Raw genomic sequence first — 17,956 nt, 5'->3', positions numbered from 1 at the left:
ATCCATTTACACTTTTATTGGTTACTTATAGTCTCTTGATGGTAAGTAACCAAAGAAATAAAATAAAATAAAGGACTAACCCAAACTAGCATAAACAAAAATTTATTGGCTCATACAGCTTAAAAATTCGAGGGTAGAATTTGCTTTAGACTTAGCCATATCCAGATGTTCAAACAATGTGACTGAGTTTCAGCTTCTCTCTTTTCCCACTGCTTGGCTCTGTTTTTCTTGGTATTGGTTCCATTCTTGGTCAGGATTTGCCCACATGGCAGCAGCAAGGCTTCCAGCAGCTTTAGGCTTCCCTTGTAAGTACCCCAGAAGAAAAAAAGAATATCCTTCCCCAGGATTTTGAGGAGTTCTAATTAGACGAACTTGGGTTGTATACCAAAGGCAGGCAATAGTCTGGCTAGTCCTGCCTTTTGACTCCATTGGATCCTGGGAGATAAACTGGCCTTGGCCAAGTCACATGGACTGGATATGCAGAAACCAAGCATCCTAAAGGGCAAACAGAAGAAGGGGAAACAGGTACAGGGAAGGCAAAGACAACAGATACCTGGGATATGATGCCTTCTGCTTGCTGACTGTGTAACCTAGGACAAGGTGTGCAAGAGCACATCTCTGCACTCAGCTTCTTCAGCTGAAAAGTGATGATAATGATAATGGTGATGCTAACTTCCCAGGGTTGATGCAGTGAATAGAGAAACTGATAGAAATGGAAACACCACAAGGCAAAACATAGATAGAATTGCCACCCAATAGATTTGGCCAAACCCGGTTGCAGACTGGTCCTACCTATTAGATCAAAGACTGTTAGAATCAGAGGGGACCTTGGAGATCATCTGATTTAAACTCTGTCCCCACCCCATATTTGGACTGAGAGGAAACAATGAGTCTAAATTAAAACAGCTTGCCCCAGATCACACTGTTAATAAGTAGCTGATCTGAGAATCAGACCTAGAATTTTGAATGCCAGTTCCAGTGTCTTGCCATCTGTGGTTTCAAATGATGCTTTTCTTCCACAGCCTGCTGCCTCTCTGTGCAACAGTCCGTATTTCTCAATTTAAAGTAAAAGCTGGGCCAGGTGCAGTGGCTCACACCTGCAATCCCAGCACTTTGGGAGGCCAAGGTGGGAGGATCACTTGAGGTCAGGAGTTTGAGACCAACCTGGGCAACATAGCAAGGCCCTGTCTCTACAAATAAACAAATAAATAAAATCAGCCAGGTATGGTGCACCTGCCTGTAGTCTCAGCTACTTGGGAGACTGAGGCAGGAGCATTGCTTGAGCCCCAGAGGTGGAGGTTACAGTGAGCTATGATAGTGCCACTGCCCCCAAGCATGGGCAACAGAATGAGACCCTGTCTTGAAAGAAAGAAAGGGAGAAGGTGGGGGGAGAGGGAGAGAGGAAAGAGAAAAGGAAGGAAGGAAGGGAAAGAGGGAAGAAAGAAGGAAGGAAGGGCAATCTCTATTGTTTATTAAGGTTTCCTTGGATGCAAGGCATTGTGCTATTTTCCATGCATAACCTCATTCAGTCTTCGCCACTATCCCTTGAGATTGAGGTAAAAGGGCATTAGTATTATTCTTGTTTACAGCTGAGGAAGCTGAGGCCAATGTTTCCTAGTAAGTAGTGGAGCAGGGAGTCCATTCTGGGTAGTCTGACTTCAGAGCCATGATGTTCTTTTTTTCTTTTTTGAGATAGGGTCTCACTCTGTCACCCAGGTGAGAATGCAGTAGCATCATCATAGCTCACTGCAACCTCAAACTCCTGGGCTCAAGTGATCCTCCTGCCTCAGCCTCCCAAGTAGCTGGGACTACAGGTGCACACCACCACACTGGCTAATTTTTTTCTATTTTAGTAGATACAGGGTTTTGGTCTTGCTCAGGCTGGTCTGGAACTTCTGACCTCAAGCAATCCTCCCATCTTGGCCTCCCAGAGTCCTAGGATTTCAGGCATGAGTCATCACACCTGTCCCCAATGATGTTCTTGAACCTCAACCTACGCTGCCTCCAGAAGACTGAGTTCAAGTTCCTTAGTAGAATGGATCACAGCCGAAAATTCATTCCACCATGCCTTTTGTAATATCACAAGCACAATTGGCAGTAGAATACGTTTCTGGCAGGTTGGTTAAGTATGTGCTTTTAAAAAAATAATAAGACAACATTCTGTAAGAGTTCTCACATGAAAAGCATACCCTTTATTTTCTCCATTAGAAAATATATTCTTCTTGTTTTATAGACATAGGAACAGAATTAACTTCTTATTTTGACAGATTTTTTTAGAGATTTGAGATACAAATCTGGCAAGAACAGAGGACTGGCGGCGTATGGATGTGAGTGGAGAGGGTTGTTGGTGTGGGGGAGGAGGATAGGCATGTAGGGAGGTGCAAAGCCCTGAAACCTGGGTGGCGATCCCAGTGCCACCCTCCCAAAGATTAGCAAGTCCATAGAGGAACAAACACTGGAACACACTGGGGAATTCATTTTTGGCAATAATTTTTTTCCTCCATTTTGTTTCCTATTAGTCTATTGCAAAATGGGAATAAGAAGTTGTTGCATATTAGTATATCACCTCGTGGGAATTGTGTTTGTAAGGTTTTCTTTTTTAGAGATTCTCATATTTGTATTATGTTAAAATAACTCCCTGACATTATGATTATAGGTAGGTGAGCGGAAGATTCAGAATTTTTAGTATTTCGTTAAGATTGTTGTCACCAAGCCAGGATTAAAATTTATGAATATCTTGTTTCCTGCCCAGAATGCTATAGTCCTTGTATTCCATTTTTGTTTTGTTTTGTTTTTTTGTTTTTTTGAGACAGAGTCTCACTTTGTTGCCCAGGCTAGAGTGAGTGCCGTGGCGTCAGCCTAGCTCACAGCAACCTCCAACTCCTGGGCTCAAGCGATCCTACTGCCTCAGCCTCCCGAGTAGCTGGGACTACAGGCATGTGCCACCATGCCTGGCTAATTTTTTCTATATATTTTTAGTTGGCCAATTAATTTCTTTCTATTTATAGTAGAGACGGGGTCTCGCTCTTGCTCAGGCTGGTTTCGAACTTCTGACCTCGAGCAATCCGCGTGCCTGGGCCTCCCAGAGTGCTAGGATTATAGGCGTGAGCCACCGCGCCCGGCCTATTCCATTTGTTTTTTATAATTATTTGTAACATGTTTTATTTCTGATACTGGGTGAGGTGTCAAAGCTGTTCAATTGCAGCTCATTCTACTTATTTTATTTCTATAAAGACCATTTTGGGGAAAATTTATCTTGGATATTTAATATAAAACACTTCTTTGGTTGTTATAGTTATGACACTGTTTTGTGCTGGCCAGATATGTCTCCATGTGCCACTTGGCAAAATATGAAGGAGACCTCATTAGATTCCCCGCTGTATTCCTGTCCAGTTGACATTAAGGAAAAACTGAGACCTCTTTTTCTTTGTCTGCAGGACTGTCACTGCAAGCAAAACAACATATAGAAAAAGCCAAAGAAATCCTCACCACCTCCATTGTGCCTCCGTATAATGACAACACGGATGTTTTCAAGTTTTCCATTGAGCTTTTCCATACCATGGGGAGGGTCTTCCTCTCCTTCCAAAAGTATCCTTTTGCCTCTGATCTTTACAAATATATATACTTCTCATAGAATATTTCATTCTCAAGGCCAAATAAGAAGTGGATAGATGACCCAGGAAGGGCAATAAGGAAGTACAGATGAGGAAGTGTAGGACCTGGGGTCCTGGAACCTAAAACCAAGTGGAAAGTGGAAAGTTTCCTGAACACAATTCAGATTCAAGGAAGCTTCAGAAAATTTGGCAAAAGCAGAGAGACTTTCAAAGGAGCTGCTACAATGTGGAAGAATTATAAATGAAGAATGGATAGAAATTGAAGCGCGGATCAAACAGTCATTTGCACAGTAAGTTTCAAGTTTAGGACTTTGTATGCATAATGGCTGGAGGTTCTTTGCCAGTAGAATCTGTCTTCAGATGTGAGGAATTTCTTCATGGGGCTGTGTCCACACCTCTGCCATTGTCTAGAAGTAAAAGAACACAATCATATCAAAGCAGCCCCAACATCCATCAGTGACACTTTCAATGTGCAGTGCCATCATAGCCACCCTAGGCCCCGGAGTTCTGATCTTGATTCTCTTGACTTTCTTCATGCCTGCTCTCCCTCCTCATCCCCTGCCCATTTGGCCTTCCCTTCCTCCCACCCTTCCTTCCTCCCCTCTACTGTACCAGTCTAAAATGCTTCAGTAGATTGATTTTTATGATTAGGGCCTCAAAGGAGAAAGATCTTAAGCATATCTGAATCCATGATAAATGAGAGGATCACTCTTTGCCCCTCACCCCACTCCACACTCACCAAATAAACTCCGCTGGAAGAGATATAAAGAGAAGATGGTGGGTCTTGGGTAGTTAGTACATTTATTCCTCCCCAAAGGGCAACCCTAAGCTAATTCCTCAGAATATTGGGATGACAGAGGATGCCTAAACTCTTTGGAAAGATAGATTTGTAGGGAGAAGATGGTGGAGGAAGGTCTACTCTGGAGGAGACAGAGAATCCCAGTTGCTCTATGGCTACCCTTAGCCAAAGCCTGAAGAATTCAGTTTACCTTCATAGCCAGACTGTGTGCAAAGGCTGATTCCCAAGAGAACCAACAGAATCATTTTAAGAAAGGTATTAGGAAAGGGCCCTGGGAGAACACACCCAATGCTTCCATGTGAATGGAAACTGGGAAGGACCAACTTTGACTCATGCTTTTCAAGATATTTCTTTTGCGATCATAGTTCCCCGCTGTTAATTTATTTTATTTGGGTGTTTCTTGGACTGCAAGTGCGGAGCTCATATGTCATGCAAGCCCTTTGATATTCTTTTTTAAATTAATTTTTTTTCCTTCATCTCTGATCTCCACTCTCATGCTCCCCCACAACACCCCATTGATAATCTATTTTAATGATGGTTTATGTCTTTGAATACGTATCTCTGAATGATAAATACTGTTTTTTAAAAACATAACTGTAGTTATGTTTTTTAAGTTTGTTTAAATTAGCACTGTATATCTCATTCTGTTTCTTACTTTTTAACCATCCAACACTTCTGAATTGTTGCCTGTACTTTAGTTCATTGCTTCTGACGCCTACATAGTGCCCCATAGGATGAATGGGCCACGTTTTGCTTATCCATCCTCCTGGCATATTCAGCTTGTCCCCAGCTCTCTGCTCCCACAGCAGTACTGCCAGGACCATCCGTACGCAGCTTCACTTATGTAGCTAAGCAAGACCTTTTCTGAGGTTTACCCCCCCAGGGTGGTATTGCTTGCTCACAGGGTACAAACATACTTCAGGTTCAGTGAGCACTGGCCAATTGCTGTACCTATCTGCCTTCCCACTTGCAGGGCAGGCAGGTTCCTATTTTCTCACACCCCCAACAACATTTGGCACTGTGTGTCTAACTGTTGCCAACTTGATGCATGTAATGTGCTATCTAATTATTGAAATTGTATTTACATTTCTCCTATTAGTGAGCTTGAATACTTTTCATGTACTTCTCATACATTTGGGATTTCCCTTCTTTTTTTTTTTTTTTTTTTAAAACAGAGTCTCACTTTGTTGCCCAGGCTAGAGTGAGTGCCGTGGCGTCAGCCTAGCTCACAGCAACCTCAAACTCCTGGGCTCAAGCGATCCTCCTGCCTCAGCCTCCCGAGTAGCTGGGACTACAGGCATGCGCCACCATGCCCGGCTAATTTTATATATATATATATTAGTTGGCCAATTAACTTCTTTTCTATTTATAGTAGAGACGGGGTCTCGCTCTTGCTCAGGCTGGTTTCGAACTCCTGACCTCAAATGATTCTCTTGCCTCAGCCCCCCACAGTGCTAGGATTATAGGAGTGAGCCACCGTGCCTGGACCAGGATTCCCCTTCTATGAATAGTCTGTTAGTATTCTTTCTTGTTTTTTTTCTTGGAGTTCTCTGTACCTTTCCTGTTGATGATTAAGATTTTCTTATATAAGTATTAATGATATTATAAATATTTTCTTACATCTAGTACCCATTTATTAATTTTTTCTATGGTGTTCTTCATAGCATAGAAATTCTTAACTTTGCTAGAGTCAAATCCATTAATTTTTACCTTATAAATTATATTTTGGAAGTTTGTTTAGAAAGTTTTCCCCACCCAAATGTCAAAAATACTCTCCAAAATTTCCCTCTAAGACTTGCTTTGAGTCTACCCCATATGTTTTAACATGTAGCAATATTACTGTTAGTAAGTTCTTAGTATTTCATAGCTTACTCTTTAGTCCAAAGATTATCTAAGTGATGTGAGTTTTAGTTTACAGATATAAGATATTTTTCAAGTTATCGTCATATAACTGCATTCTAATTTCATTGCATTATGGACAGAAATATATTTTCATGGAATAAAGTCTTTAAATTTATTGATGCTTTCTTTGTGACCTAGTCCATGGGCAATTTTTGTGAATGTTTCAGATATGCTACAAAAGAAATTTATTCTTTATTTGTTGTGTGTAATGTTCATAAGTCTATATTAGACCAACCTTGTTAATTCTATTATTTGAATTTATATCTTTGTTTATTTTTTGCCAATTTGATATGTTATTTTTAAAGATAAAGATGTTTATATCTCCAGCCACAATTATTAATCTATCTGTAGCTCCTTGTGGTTCTGCCAGTCATTGTTATTTATATTCTGAGGCTATTTTGGGGGGGTGGGAAAGTTTAACAGCAGCTCATCTTCTTAATCTATTATTTCATTGATCAGTATATCTTATCCTTTTTTGTCCCCCTATATTAATATCTATTTTGTCTGATAATATACCCTAACTCTCTTTTGGTACAAATTTTCCTATAATATCTTTTTCCATCGTTTTGAAAGTCTTTATTTGGGTTTAAATATCCTTTTGTCCTACCCATTATATGTTCCTTTTTTAATCCTTACTTGCTTTCTTTTAGATTAATCAAATATTTTTTTATTCCATTTTTCTTCCCATAAACTCGTAAGTTAAGCATTTGTTTTCTTTTTCTTCTAGTAGTTACTATACAGTTTGTCTCTTATATCCCTGACTTATTAGAATCTAATTGTAAATCAGTCATTCAACTACTTCCTGAACCATGCAAGGACCTTTGAGCATGCTAATGCTCCTTATCCCCTCTGTTTGGTGATATGTTGTTCTACATTTAAATCACTGTGGATTTTATACCACAGACAAGCACAGAGAGAAAGAAAATATTTGTAATACATGTAACTGACAAAGGGCTTGTGTCTAGAATCTATAAAGAACCTCCATATGTCAATAAAACAAACAACTGAGTAGAAAAATGGGCAAGAAACTTTTCAAAAAAAAAGGGCACACACATAGCTAATAAATATATTGAAAGGTATTCCAGCTCATCAGTCATCAGGGAAATGAAAACTAAAATTATAAGATACCACTACATCTCCACTAGAATGGCTAAAATTTTTAAATAGACATAATATCAAGCGTTGGCAAAGATGTGATACTCCGATATGCTCTCTCATATGCTGCTGTTTGAAATATATTTGCTATAACTACTTTAGAAAACTGTTCAGTATTATCTACTAAATTTTAACATTTGTATACCCTTTGCCCCAGCAGTATCACTGCTAAATATTCATCCAACAGAAATGCATGCATATGTTCACCAAAAGACACAGCCAAAATGTTCAAAGCTACATAATTTGTAATAGCCAAGAGTTGGAAACAGCTCAAATGTTCATCAAAAATAAAATAGAAAATAAATGTGATTTGTTCCTAGAAAGAAAATGATCAAACTATTGCTTTGCTTAACACCTTGCATGATTCTCACAAACATGTTTAGTGAAAAAAAACAGGCCCCAAAGAATCATACTATACAATTCCATTTATATAATGGGAGGAGGAAGAGGGCTATTAGTGACTGGGAATGCGTTATCAATCCAGAATCTCTTTCATGCCCAGAAATACATATTATATCTTGTAAGACAGGAAATATACAAATCAGAGGTCCAAGATATTATATTTGTGGCATCTGTTGAGACTTGTTAGTATTTAATGTTGCTCAGTGTAACCACAAAACAGAGTAAATTAATCTCTGCCAGAATTTGGCACTTCCTCTAGGAGTGTTTTCCAAATTAGCAGTACCAAGCCTTGCCAGCAGATGGCGGGCCTTGTACGCATCTGTGCTGAATACCCAATAAGAATTTAATATCCCAGAATGTCTGCAAAGTTACTTTTGTGTTTAGCCAAGTTGTTTCAAACTTTGCTATTTCTTTTCATACTAATTCTTCACCTCCAGCATATTCACCACACCATTCATGTTCAAATTACATCATTTTCATACAATTACTTTTCTTTACTTCTTCGTGAAAATGTGAATATTTTGTCCCAATTGATCTGCTTTAGAAATGAAAAAGGCTTTGGTTTTGTACATTTCTGTAGTTACACTTGAACCATGAGGGCCTTTTCTTTTGCCAGGTCTTGGAGGTGGAAGCCAGGATAATTTCTCAGGCAGCTCTCATAGGATTTACGTGCCTCTTAAAAGGATGTCTTTTAGTGTATCCTTCTCCTCCTTCTGCTTCTCCTTTTATGGTGCCCATCATGCCAGCCCTGAGCCTTTCTCCTCCTCGGGCTGACAGATAGTGCTGAAGGGTGACTCATGCTCTGTGCCTTCCCTCCCTGCCTATGGCCTGCAGCTTTTCCCCTTCTACCTCTTCTCCTCTGTTCCAGCACTACTTCATTCAGTATTGATATCTTAACTATGGACAATGAATCCAAACCATGTGTTCCTATGTACACACTTATATTTCTTTAAATCTGGTAAAGAAAGTCGCTAGTGCAAACAGCCAAACTTTTCCCCAGTGTTAAGAATTATTTTCTTTATTTGTTTTTATTTTATAATTTTTTATTTTTTATTTTTTAGAGACAGGGTCTCATTTTGTCAACCAGGCTGGAGTGCAGTGGCACAATCATAGCTCATTGTAACCTTGAACTCCTGGGCTCAAGTAATCCTCCTGCCTCAGCCTCCTATGTAGCTGAGACTACAGGTGTGTACCACCACTCCCAGCTAATTTTTTTTTTATTTTTTTTTTAGAGATGGGGGTCTCACTATGTTGCCCAGGCTAATCTCAAACTGCTGGCATCAAGTGATCCTCTTGCCTCTGCCTTCCAAAGCACAGGGATTATAGGTGTGAGCTGCCTCACCTGGCTAAGAATTATTTTCTATCCTGGTTAGTGATAGATCCCCAGAGACAAATAGTTGTCTTTATATACACAGGTATGCACCACTGCAGACATATATACACGCGCACACAAACACACATACACGCTTCTTTTAGAATTTTCTTTCTTTGTAGCATGAGGATGATGATCTATTGAGGCTGCTGCTCCAGAACGCATGACTTGCCCTCAGCTCTCTCTGTGACTGCTCAACATGTCATCTTTGGAGTTCCTCACAGCTCGCCCAGTGAGCACTGTGCCTGGCATGGCTGTGTTGAACTAGCTCAGGAGTAGATAAACAGTTTTAATTTCCTCAGGGCATCAGGTATCTCTAAGCTGTGTGCCACAGTGTCATGAACAATGTGGCCTTTAGAATCAGAAGCCCTGGGTTCAAACCAGTGCACAAACTTCCTAGGTGTAGGAACTTGGGCAAGTTGTACACTTGGTAGCCTTGGAGCCTCACTCTCCTGTCCTGTTAGTGTGAGAATGACAGGACCTCTAGGGTTTGCTGTGAAGATTAATGGATACCACATTAAAAAGCATCGGCACATGGTAGACTGGCAAAAGCAAAAAAGGAATGAAAGAAAAGTAGCTACTGTTATTGTTACTATCTAACTGAGTATTTTCCTTACTGAAATTTCATCCGGGAAGTGATTTTAAATCATGTATTTACATCACAGATTAAGATTTTGTACTTTAGGACTGCCCCTGGTGTGCAGTATTTTATCCTATATTTTTTTCTCTAAGACTTGAAAAGGCTAAGCTTTGTTGTCTTTGCTGTCATGAGCCATCTAAGCTAAAATCAGATAATTTTATGTGCCTACTTTTTAAGGCTTAATTTTCTTTGTCTTGCTCTCAGGCAAGAGATTCACTGAAGTCACGAGATTTGGAAAGTGATTCTAACACAAGGTCTCCAGAAAGGAAAAGGAATGGGGAAGTTTTCTCCCTTAGCATGTACTTCTTGGGAAGGAGTGGAAGATAATGGAGAAGTGAAATGGCAAGTGGGACAGTGTGTGTGTCTACCTGCCATCACCTCATTAAGATGACAGGATTCTACCTAGTTCCACATGCTTCCCCTAAGCGCTTCTCAGTGGGATTTCTGACACGCCATAATACCTTTCTTAGATCACACAGTCCTCCCTGAATTGATCCAGTAATTCATTCCTAAATCTAACTCTTGCTTTCTTGGCTCAGCTGTTTAAAATTTTTTTAGTTGTACCATCACCTGGAGGCCCTTTATGTCTAAGTTGCATTTCCTCTGCATTTTTCTTGTGATTATAAAGGCTCTGACAAATGCTCATATGTTTAAAGTCCTGCTTCTCCCTGGCCGGCTCCCTGGCAATGTCCTGCTGTTCTCCAGCGGAAACTTTTCTCCTGGCAGCTCCTCCCATGGGGAAATGTGCCTGGAATGCTTCATGCTACTTAACCAAGAAAGAAATCACTTTTTTTTTTTTTTTGCATTCTTCCTAATCCTATATTCCTGTGATTGAAGAAGGAGATGCTCTTAACTTACACACAATCTGATCTTTTAAAGATAATTTTTTTGAATGTGGGGAAACCACAAAACAATCTGACACAGATTACTCTCATATACTTTATCTTCTATTTCTTTAATCCCCTAAAGCTTTAAATATCTTAGAGCACTGCATTTTTGTCCTTTACTTCCTGACACTATATCCTTATAATGTACATTTTTTCTAAACAAATAATAATAATGATTTAAATAATATGATTTTAAATGATTATATGTTAATAATATTAATATAGCACATAAATATAAAATAATATATTTCTATATACATATAAAATAATATATCAAATAATAATAATGATTTGTTTAGAACCACATTAGGTACTGATTATTGACCACTTTCTGTGTCCAGCTCTTGCTAAGTACTTTACAGACTTCATCTCATTTCATCCTTAGTCTTTCCTATGAGGTGGATATTCTTAACATTCCCATTGTCAAATAAAGCAACTGAAGCTGAGAGAGGTGAGGTCACTTCCACGGTCACACAGCTGGGAATTGACAAAGCTGGAAAGTGGCACAGCAGTGCCCTATCAAACGCTGGTGCCTGGGCTCCTGACCATGGCGTGGATCACAATTATAATGCAGAATGGAAACCTCACAATGCATGCAACAGAGCAAAGCCTTTACCTGTATGTATTAGGTGGCAGAGACAGACCCAGATGTAAATCTTTTCTCATTTTGACTTTAGAAAACCCCACTTTTCTTCTTTCAGGATTGATTTCTTATCAGCTTATGATCAGCAGTGACATTCCCATAAAGCCTTTCCTTTACACTAGTGCTCAATATTCTTGCCAAATTCTAGAGCTTTTAAAAGGAAACTCTCTCTTGTCTTAATAATACCAGAGATCGCATTTGTTTATTGCATGTTAAAACAAGTCTCCATCCCCGTAAGATCTTCCGAAACTTGTCTGAAATGAGATAGTGTCTCATCATGTGTTCTCTAGGATTACTGTGTATATATTTTCATTCAATAAAATATGCCATGGTTTAAGTTGTGGACCTGCCAAATTAACATACTGCCACATTCTGTTGTTCAAAATTCTCTATCTTTTCATCTGTCTAGTGTGTTTCCTAAAGTTACCAAACACATTTATGGGAATACTAGATAGTAAATCCTCAAAGCATCCCTGGCAGGTAGATAGAAATGGAAAGGACAAAATATTGCTATCCCAAACGTTACATATGAGAAAATGGAAACAGACAAGATAACCTGAAATTGACTGATGCTTTAAGTGAGTTGGAGATGGAGGTAAGACTATAATTTAGTTATTTCTTGATATGGTGCTCTCTCAAATCCATTTTTATTAAATACAACATGAAACTAAAGTAATTTTATTTTCTATTTTGCCTTTTCTTTTATGTGAATAGTGTACTCTCAATGAGCTTCAGACGGCTCATAATGGGTAGTATTAGTTTGATAGCCTCCATTTCTGGCCACATTAGTGCCAGGACCCTGTGATACCACAAAACGGCAACTTCAAGGAAGGGGGGGTGGAATGTGCTTCATTCTTTGTACACACTAAACTATAAAGTGTGTTATTTGTTCATCTTTTTAATAAAATATTTTAGGCATATAAAAATATAGATTGTTTTTATATAAATTCTCATGTACACACTACTAAGCTTACAAAATATATTTCAGATAAATGGAAGCCTGTTCTGCATTCTCCCCAATCCTGTTTTCTTCCCCAACATTATAGGCAATTATTATGCTGAATTTAGTGCTTTTTCATTCCTCTGAATGTTTTTGTACCTTAACTATATACATGTATAGCCATAAGAAATATGTATTAGTTTTCATATTTTTAAATTTTATATGTATGTTTCTTTCTGTAGCTTGCTTTTTTCCCCCATGACATCTGTATCTTTGAGATATGGCCCTACCAATTGATACATGCAGCTCTAGTCTCTTAATTTTAAACCTCTATGTAGGGTTTAATTGTCTGACTTTCCCTTACTTTAATTAGCTATTCTCATGAGCGTGAATATGTGAATTGCTTTCAGTTTTTGACTACTATAAACGTTATTTGGATGATCATTCTTATCCATGTCTCTTTGGGCACATATACAAGATTATCTCTGAGGTATATTCCCAGGAGTGGAGTTGCTTACTTGTTCAGCTTTACTGAGTTTGCCAAACACTTTCCACCAATTTATTGTTCCCACCAGCAGGGTGTGTAAATTCTCATCACTCCACATCCTCACCAACATTTAATATTGTCAGACTTCTTATCTTTGTCAACCATATGGATGCAAAATTATATCTCATCATTTCTTTATGTTTATTTTTATTTTTTAGTTTTGTAGAGACAGGCTCTCCCTGTGTTGCCCAGGCTGGTCTTGAACTCTTGGCCTCAAGCAATCCTCCCACCTCAGCCTCCCAAGGTTCTGGGATTATAGGCCTGAGCCACTGTGCCCAGCCTCATGATTTCTTTAACTGCACTTACCTGATAGTGAAGGTGAACATCTTTTCATATATTTGCTAGGCATTTGGAATTCCTGATCTGTGAGTTATCTGTTCACTGCTTTTGCCCATTTGCTATTGGTCTGTCTGCATTTTTTCTTATAAATTAATGGGCATTCTTTATATTTCTGGAAACAAGTTATTCGCTGATTACATATATTGTGTGTGCTCCCAATATATAGTTTGCTTTGATTTTAGATGCCCAGAAGTTCTTATGTTCAAGGTGACTAAATTTACCTCTCTTTTCTGTTCTGACTTGTACTATTTGTATCTTACATAAGAAATCCTTCCCTCCCCAAAGTCACAGGGTTACTTTTCCTTATATTTTCTCTCAAGCATATCAAAGTTTTGCTTTTTAAATTTAGGCCTCTAATCCACTTGGAACCTTTGTGTACATGGTGTGAGGGATCTAATTTTATATATGGTTTTATTTTTATTCATCTATCTTTTAATGATGAATATATATTATTCTTATAACAAATTATTCTAAAATTTTTTAAAAGCTCAGTTGGATAAGACAATGCCTACTTCACTTGCACAATAATTTCAGTACGTTTGACTGATTCTGCCTATTAATTTTACTTTCCCAAATCTTATGTGGGTGGTGGTAGGGTGGAGCTGGGACCACAATTGAACCCATTTCAACTGAGAACAACCTGAGACTATTCCATATAGAGTGCAGGTTGGGAGGAGAAGGAACAAAATATTTGGTTATATATAGGCATTTAATGCTATTTGTATGGCATGCCTTTGTTTGCAAAGTAGTTTCATGGACATCTTACTTAATTCTCACAACAACCCTATTGGACACCAGTGTTCAGATGAGGAAACCAAGGTTCAGAGACATTCTTGCCTCTTGTCCAAGTTTTTGTTTTGTTTTTGTTTTTGTTTTTGTTTTCTTTTGAGACAGACTCTCACTCTGTCATCCCGGCTGGAATACAGTGGTGTCATCACAGCTCACTGCAACCTCCAACTCCTGGGTTCAAGCGATCCTCCTTCCTCAGCCTCCCGAGTAGCTGAGACTGGCTACAAGAGCGCACCACCACACCTGGTTAATTTTTCTGTTTTTTATAGAAATGGGGTCTGGCTCTTGCTCAGGCTGATATCAAACTCCTGAGCTCAAGCGATCCTTCCACCTCAGCCTCCCAGAGTGCTAGGATTACAGGTGTGAGCCACCACGCTAGGTCCTTTCCCAAACTTTTAAAGTGAGAATGCTCAGACTACAGTTTGGGTTTTCTACTCCTGCTATAGTACTTGCACAGAATGCCCTGCTTTTTTATCTTGTCTTCTTTTCCATAAAATTTTCTCTGTGAGCCAGGTATCTGAAGGGTGACTTTTTGGAGACCCCAAAGGGTGACCTGGTGTTAACTTAGAGCAATATGCTGTGCTTTTGGCTAACGCAGTCAGTAGGTGGCTACAAGTCATCCCCAGTCTCCACCATTTCAAACCCCCGAACACTTTTCTTTAGTGACTTATCTCAGAAAGGAAAGGACTTTTGATATATTAATTAATTAATTGTTATTTTTTTTTCTCACTTATGAACTTGATTGGACTATTGCTTGGACTAGCTTGGACTATTGCTTTCTTTTAAATCAGTTCCCACATGAAACTCTATTGGTAAACATCATCAAATTTGCTTTATTACTCTTCTGTGACTTTTACAGGCATCGTTTGGCACAAAGGACCCATTCTTTACTTCCTTGGCATACTGTGTCATTTATGAACTTGAGAGAGGAAAAAGATGACGATTGTTTTCCTCTGCTCAAATTTCTATGTCATTGTCTGAATTTTCAAAACTAAATTAGGTGGAAAAAAAATCTGAAGTCATTTTGAAAGTAACTTAATGTAGATTCTAATCCAGAGGTCAGCAAACTTTCTCTAAAGGCCCATATAATAAATATTTTAGGCTTTGTAGGCCATATGGTCTCTGTGGCAACAACTCAACTCTGCCATATTGTTCAAAAGCAGCTACAGATGATATGTAAACAAATGGGTGTGCCAATAAAACTTTATTTACAAAAACAAACAGTGAGCAGATTTGGCCCCCAGACCACAGTTTACTTACCCCTCTTTCCAATTATTTAAGCTTTGTCTACTAGGAATCTAATTATTTGGCTAAATGACTTTTTAACAGCCATGTGTTTCAGAGCCGCTTTCTATCACCAAAGATTCTAGGGGTTTTCTCTCTAAAAATAAAGTGTGATATTTGCAAATGATTATCCACTACATTCTGAGCTCAATAAAAGTGAGAAGGGAAGCCCAGTGTTACCAGGTCAGCTATTAATCTTTTTCCTTCCAAGATTAGAATTGCTGCAAGCTATAGCCCTACTTGGTCTGGGAATATATCAAACCCTGACCTCTTCCTATGCTTTAAACCTATTCACAATTATAGAAGGTATCCAAGTTCATAAACTGTTCGATCAGCCCTTTTATTCCATTATGGCCATCCTGACCACAGATCTAAAACGTGTCTTTATTTCTATTAGTTAATTCCTTTGGAGAGCAAAGATAGGTGTGAAAAATACCCAATGATTGAGTTGAAAATAAGACCTATTTTTTGTGGTCTTTTAGTCACTTTCTCACACTTTGTCTCAGTCTGCTCATTGGCAATTTGGGAATCATAAGGCCTTTTCGTATGAAAGATTCTGGGGCAGAGGCCAAAATAGGAGGGGCTTTCATTATGAATTTTGTATGTAAAATTTTTCCATGAAAGAAAAGGTTCTTAATAGTCTTCACAAATATTTTGGGGAAGATTATTTTTAAATGTGTATTTTTGTGTTTGCTGAACAATATACAGGGATACATTTATTGTATGAGAGATTCTTATCCTAAGAAGCTATAGGAATATTTTCCCACTTCCACCTTTACTTATAATTTTTAAAGTAGTATTTTTATGATATAAAAGTAATATAGTTTCATAGACGAAAATTTGGGAAATTTAGAAGAGCATAAACAAGAAAAGTAAAATCACTCATAATCCAACTGCTTAGAGACATTTTAGTGACCATCCTTTTGACATCTCTCTATGCAATGTATACATGTAGATTAGATATAAAAATTTCACATGTATGAGATAATATATACAATATTTTTGTAACCTGCCTTTTTTGTGGAAGTATGTAGAATGGATGTACTCCTGGGTCAGTAAATGTGGATCGGCATTAACTTTAATGGCTACATGGCATTCCCCAGTGCAGATGTACTTACTGTCCCCTGTTGGTGCATTTTAAGTGCTTTCCACTATTATAGAGAATGCTAAGGTAAACATTCTTGTCTGTATCTTATTGCCCTGGCAGAGTATCTCTTTAATGTAAATTCCTAGAAGTGGAATTAGCCAAGTATGTGTATATATATATGTATGTAGAATTTTGATATAGATCAGTTTATGCCCAAATTATATTCTCCTGAACTGTTAATGAGAGTGCTTCACATTCTCACCAATACTGGGAACTTTTTAAATTTTCTCAACAGATCAGTTATCAGCATCTCAGCATCCTTCATTTTTGCTATCGCTTTATAAAGTACTTTATGTTTTTAATTCCAATGCCTACATAGCACTTACTATATGTAAGAGACTGTTCTAGGTGTTTTTATGAATATGAACTAACTTAATCTTCATAATAACCCAATGACATGGACACTGTTATTATCCTTAACTTACAGATGAGGAAACACTTGAGTGACTTGAAGGTCATACATATACTAAGTGGCAGAGGCAGGACTTGAAGTTTCCTGGCGATTCCAAAGTCCGTACCCTAAATTCATCCCACCACTAAGCCCTGTTACCTCTTGGGGGAAAAGCTAAACTGGCAAGGAAACAAACCTGGACACCAGGGGTCAGAGAGTCAAGTCCTAACTACTAGCTCATGTATATTTTCAGTATTTTTTATTTTAATTATTTAAAAAATAATCTCTTTGATTTTTTTAGGGTATATCAAGGTCAGAAGAAATCAAAAGAAGCTTTGCCCCACTATCAAGAGGCTTTGAAATACATTGAGATCAGCAAAGGTGAAAAAAGTGTTGAGTGTGTACCAATATTGAGGGAATTGGCAGGTGTAGAGCAAGCCCTGGGATTCCACGACACAGCCATCAACCATTTCCTGCAGGTAAGCTGCAATGTCCTAGCCACCAAAGCTGTTCTAGACCCAATGCTTTCCACAGATACAAGCAGCATAGCAGCTCTGAAAATGACTGGATTTGTCATTTTCTCTAGATAAGTAAAACGCTTGGCCTAGAGTAGATGTTCAAAAAAGATTTTCTTATTAGATGGCCAAGTGGGTGAGTGCAGGATGCTGGTTCCCTGTTATGGGTTGCACAGGCCACAGAGAGCTTAGACTCTCTAAAAGAGGGGGATTTTCTCATATTATGTGCAACATTTGAGTATTATTTCTTTATCCTTTAATAAATATTGGATCATGCAATTTGGGGGCTGGTAAGTCTGAAAGCCATAGGGCAGGCCAGCAGGCTGGAAAGTCAGGCAGGATTTCTGTGCTGCAGTCTTGAAGCAGAATTTCTTCTTCTCTGGGAAATCTCAGTTTTTTGCTCTCCAGGTCTTCAATTGATTGGATGAGGCCCATTCACATTATTGAGGGTAATCTCCCTTTCTAAAAGTCAATTGATTGTGAATATTGATCACAACTACAAAATATTGTATATTCACAGAAACATTTAGACTAGTGTTTGACCAAACCATTGTACACCATAGCTGAGCCAAGTTGACACATAAATTAAC

General features: G+C 38.5%; 1 protein-coding gene across 7 annotated transcripts in view; it reads left to right on the top strand.

Annotated features, from left to right (window-relative positions):
- Positions 1-17,956, top strand: part of TTC23 (tetratricopeptide repeat domain 23) — a 76,420-nt gene that overhangs the window by 14,926 nt on the left and 43,538 nt on the right. For all 7 annotated transcript variants that reach the window (XR_012920088.1, XM_012764530.3, XM_012764538.3 and 4 more), the window contains exons 4-6: positions 3,438-3,588; positions 3,779-3,904; positions 17,153-17,330. Coding sequence is in view for 6 of the 7 variants with exons in the window: in XM_012764530.3 (XP_012619984.1) it covers positions 3,438-3,588; positions 3,779-3,904; positions 17,153-17,330 (455 nt within the window). In the remaining variant the exon portion in view is untranslated. The remainder of the gene's footprint in view (positions 1-3,437; positions 3,589-3,778; positions 3,905-17,152; positions 17,331-17,956) is intronic.

Source organism: Microcebus murinus, chromosome 7 (assembly GCF_040939455.1).
Source record: "Microcebus murinus isolate Inina chromosome 7, M.murinus_Inina_mat1.0, whole genome shotgun sequence".
NCBI lineage: Eukaryota > Metazoa > Chordata > Mammalia > Primates > Cheirogaleidae > Microcebus > Microcebus murinus.
Note: the sequence above shows the minus strand (reverse complement) of the source record. Positions and strands in the feature narration are given on the sequence as shown.